Below are 3,949 nucleotides of genomic sequence, written 5' to 3' on the forward strand. Positions count from 1 at the left end.
GTTCCACAGCACGGATACAAATGCAGCCAAGCTATTAGCGACGGCTACGCGGGACGCCAGAATTAGTGGTCCTCTTCTCAGAGAAGCGCATCGACGCGTTGGATACTACTTATCAATAACTCACCTGTCTGACCTACTAGGCCTCGAGACAAATCAGATACCCCACGTGCAGGGGCATACTACTGACGGGTTCCAGCTCTTCCAAGAGTCGAGGACAGCAATAATAGCACTGATGCGGGGAGGGGAGCCAATGGCCTTCGGGGTCAGTGATGCATTCCCAAATGCGATGTTCCTACACGCTCGTTGTGCGGCGGACATTGAGGAAACGCATTTGAAAGACAGGAACGCTGTCATACTTGTAGATTCAGTCATTAATACCGGAAAGTCTGTCTTGCAAATGGCGCAGCATATCCGTGAGATCAATACAGCCATCCAGATTGCGGTAGTCGCTGGTGTGGTTCAGAAGGAGGCTGTATCTGTTCGCAGTCCGCTTCACGCTTTCGCGCGCGAGAGGAATTTCAACCTTGTTGCCCTTCGCCTCTCGGCCAACAAATACTCAGGCAGGGGCTCGACGGATACTGGAAACAGACTCTTCAGCACAGTACACTTGGCGTGATAGGGAATGGAGGAGTGCATGGCGAGTCTCGCATTGGTGAGACGGAATGCAATATAATGTGCTAATTTCTCTAATCGTAAAATCATGGCATTATGTTGGTGACTGACCCTTTCTGCCCTTTTCGTTCTATCACAGCGAGCCTCGGCACCACAGCGAGCTATAGCTGTTCATATTGCAATTGCCCAACAGCAGTTTTCCCCGACGGCTAGAAGAAAGCAGGAAGAATTATTCCAAACGGAAATCCGAAAAATGGCTGGTCTTACGTACCAGCAGCAGCAGGCTCTACTGCAACGCGTAAATAGTCTCGAGAAACGGAAATCCCAGGTTGGGGCCCACATGTCGTCGGGTGGAACGCCGGGTGCGGACTCCGTCCACTCTGGGCAGACCCAAGCAGAATCCCAACAGCAAAACCCCGTTGTCCAGTCAGCGCAGGATAGGGTGTCTGACGTGGCACAAACGGACCATGTGGTACACGTGCCGCGGGCGAGACAGGCTCACCATGAAGGAGAACAGAATCACGTCAGTCAGCGAGTGCCGCATCATAGGGTGTCGAAGTCGTCACAATCCAACCACATTCGAGCGTCCCGTCAAAATCACTACCAGGGAGACCCGAACCAAGCAACTCAGCCAACACCGAGCAATGGTGGATCGCAATCGATGCAAACAAATGACGTTTCGGAAAGGGTTCAGCACCAGGATGAGCAGCATCCAGCCATAAAGCAGGATGAAGGAAGCCAGAACGAACAACAACAGCGTGCGCCCCAGCAAACTCGAGTCCGGAATAGTAGCCGGCGGACAATCACCGATCAGTGTTTAAGGCAAAGAGGAGGGATTACCGGGAACACCTCTGGGTTTGTGCCTTCGCGATCAGAACGTGAGCGCCGGCCAATGGCCTCTCTTTTATTGTTTCTGCTGACGATAATGGAATCATTGCAAGAGACCCAGTCTGTCTCACAGTCGAGGGTGACCAAGCAGGAATAAAAGGGATCGAGGGGTCCCTTGGGCGATTGGTATGGGCTATCTTGGGGCTCTTTTCGCCTCCTCTCTCTCCCGTTTCTGATGCTGGCGACCTATATAGGTATATGGGGAATTCTCGCCTACGGCCCTAATGGCGCAGGCAAGTTAGAAAATGAGACTTTACGAACAGCAGAAAACGAGCAACACTGAGTTTTGTGGTGTTTCAATCAAACTGTGTGCAGCTGACTAGGAACCATGGGAAGTAGAGGTTGGCTCTAGATAGCAGATGGACTAATGAGACGTGTTGTATGCCTCTGAGGCTCGTCCGGATTTTAATGGCAGAGCATAGATAAGAAAGGAGGGGAGGTTCCTTTATCTGCCTATCAATCCATGATATTGTATGTATGATGAAGCAACTTCTAATAGACAGATTCTATGAACACACTGACACCTATACGGAATGAAATCACGTAGTGTACAATAATCGATCGAGCACATTGTCCTGACACTGGAAACTAATCAGTAAGCCACTAACTAGAAAATCAATACTCAACGTCTGCCAAACACATCTCGTTATCCCGCAGCAGTTCCTGATGACTTTCCTGTTCCACGACCTGAGCCCATATCAGCTCTGGCTTCCACCAAAGACAAATGCCGTGTCCGCTGTCGGTATAGTAGCCAGTATATGCGTAATTGCCACAATTGTCATACATCTCTTCGTTGCCAAGCGCCTGAGTACTGCCTGTACCATTTTTTCAGGACTACAACTGAAGATTCGATTTCGCTTCATCAAGTAGAGGAATGGTCTGCGTACTAATGCCTGCATAAAGCCAGGGCGTTGTCGTTGTCTTTCACCAAGGAATGATTGAGCCTTGATGCCCGATAGGTCGACTATCCATCCGGGAGGCAGGTAATGGGATCGTGAATGAATATCTGCGTCCTCGCAGGCTTGAATCAGATTGATCTCGGTGAACTCAGAATTGCCGAGTCCGAGGGATATATTGTTGCGGATGGTTCTTTCGAAGAGTCGTGGTTTCGTTGATAAGGACTATCGGTTGGTAAGGGTTGTAGAATCTCTCTAGTAAGATATCACGGTTGTCTTTCCGCAGCCGGATGGATTGACAAAGGCGACGAATTGGCCACTCTCGAATTTGACGTCGAGGTCCGTGAAAAGAAGTGTATCCAGTAATGGATAGCGGAAACGTTATTGAACCCAATGTCGGCTTCAGAGCGTGTACACAAAGACCGTAGTTGAGCCTTAACAGCTTGAGCATGCTCTCACTCGACCTCCTTCGGACGCAGATCATGCATGCTGTATGTAAATGCTATCGCTTGGGCGACGTGTGATGCAAAGCTGAAGAACTGCCCACTAGATTTTCCGCCTTGAATAGTTCGCAACTGGAGAAGTAATCTGTCGGTTGGCACTTTTTGTATGCAGGACCTTGGCCAACGTACCTACCAACATTGTCAATGATCGCCTACGCCTGAAGCATGGATTCGATCATGGGAGGAGCTTACCAGAAGATGATTTCCATTGCGCAGTTCGACACTATCAGGAGAGGCGAAGACGAGGGTGGCCCCGGAAAGCCTTCATTTGATGGTCCCGCTGGAGTTAGGAATATCTTTAAATTGAACAATATGTCATTGGCAAAGACCACCCTGGGTCTGATACCGAGAGTACCGTTCGACAACGTAATTGGTGAAAACGCCGAGTCGACCACGGCGATTCGAATTCGCTTGAGCAACAGCTTGAAGCAGTAATCAAAATCGACACACATTTTGGTGGCATGCTTCGCTTGGATAAGATTGCTACGTTCATGAAGTAGCGTGCATCTTATCCCAATACTCAAAATCCCCTTGTGACCATCTTCCTCCGGAAGCTGGAATAGGAAGCATTTCCTTGACGTTGAATCGGGGTATCTAGTTTGAAAATGCAATTCTCGCCCGGACCCATTTGACCATTGACTATGAGAAATCAAGGAGTCAGTTCGCAGAGAAATCTGGTCAACGACTCTGTCCAGGGCATGTACGACGCAAGGACCTGTTGTGGTGAGGAACAACCTTCGACAATTATAGTCTTTGGCTTTAAATGGACGCCGGGGTGGGTACCAGAGCGCTGCTGTTCACCCCTCACTTGCTAACTTGAGCCAGATCAAAAACATCGTGGCCATCGCACATGCTCTTGCTGAGGCGGATGCCTCCAAATAATCTCCAAGCACTTGAGCTAGCTGTGAAATCGAATAAAGATTTTCGAAGGAGTCCGGTCAACGGGGGATGGTTGATGGGATGTATCTCAAGCTGCAAAGCCTGGGAAGGTCGTGTAGATAATTCCGCCGCCCAAGCCTGCTGTGCAGTCGCGCTCTTGCAACATGTAGG

The 3,949-nt window shown here is 49.7% G+C and overlaps 6 protein-coding genes across 6 annotated transcripts; 3 read left to right on the forward strand and 3 right to left on the reverse strand.

Moving 5' to 3' along the window:
* Positions 1-250: 250 nt before the first annotated feature.
* On the forward strand, positions 251-616 carry BDQ94DRAFT_164731 (uracil phosphoribosyltransferase-domain-containing protein; the record flags this gene model as incomplete). Its single annotated transcript, XM_026770114.1, has 1 exon — positions 251-616. The coding sequence occupies one exon, from the start codon at positions 251-253 to the stop codon at positions 614-616; it is 366 nt and encodes a 121-aa protein (XP_026619162.1).
* A 249-nt stretch (positions 617-865) lies between these two features.
* On the forward strand, positions 866-1,704 carry BDQ94DRAFT_180362 (uncharacterized protein; the record flags this gene model as incomplete). Its single annotated transcript, XM_026773603.1, has 1 exon — positions 866-1,704. The coding sequence occupies one exon, from the start codon at positions 866-868 to the stop codon at positions 1,595-1,597; it is 732 nt and encodes a 243-aa protein (XP_026619163.1). The 3' UTR covers positions 1,598-1,704.
* A 411-nt stretch (positions 1,705-2,115) lies between these two features.
* On the reverse strand, positions 2,116-2,286 carry BDQ94DRAFT_164733 (uncharacterized protein; the record flags this gene model as incomplete). The annotated part of the gene is made up of 1 exon (XM_026770115.1): positions 2,116-2,286. One exon carries the CDS (start codon positions 2,284-2,286, stop codon positions 2,116-2,118), a length of 171 nt encoding a protein of 56 aa, XP_026619164.1.
* A 351-nt stretch (positions 2,287-2,637) lies between these two features.
* Positions 2,638-3,949, reverse strand: BDQ94DRAFT_155948 (uncharacterized protein; the record flags this gene model as incomplete). The annotated part of the gene is made up of 2 exons (XM_026768561.1): positions 3,092-3,949; positions 2,638-3,028 (listed from the first exon to the last, which is right to left on the reverse strand). Coding segments are annotated over exons 1-2 (297 nt in total), but the record flags the coding sequence as incomplete, so codon positions are not given.
* On the reverse strand, positions 2,715-2,880 carry BDQ94DRAFT_155951 (uncharacterized protein; the record flags this gene model as incomplete). Its single annotated transcript, XM_026768562.1, has 1 exon — positions 2,715-2,880. A coding segment is annotated over one exon (166 nt), but the record flags the coding sequence as incomplete, so codon positions are not given.
* On the forward strand, positions 3,461-3,944 carry BDQ94DRAFT_155952 (uncharacterized protein; the record flags this gene model as incomplete). Its single annotated transcript, XM_026768563.1, has 2 exons — positions 3,461-3,674; positions 3,830-3,944. Coding segments are annotated over exons 1-2 (249 nt in total), but the record flags the coding sequence as incomplete, so codon positions are not given.

This window comes from Aspergillus welwitschiae, assembly GCF_003344945.1.
Source record: "Aspergillus welwitschiae strain CBS 139.54b unplaced genomic scaffold BDQ94scaffold_231, whole genome shotgun sequence".
NCBI classification, from domain to species: Eukaryota; Fungi; Ascomycota; class Eurotiomycetes; order Eurotiales; family Aspergillaceae; genus Aspergillus; species Aspergillus welwitschiae.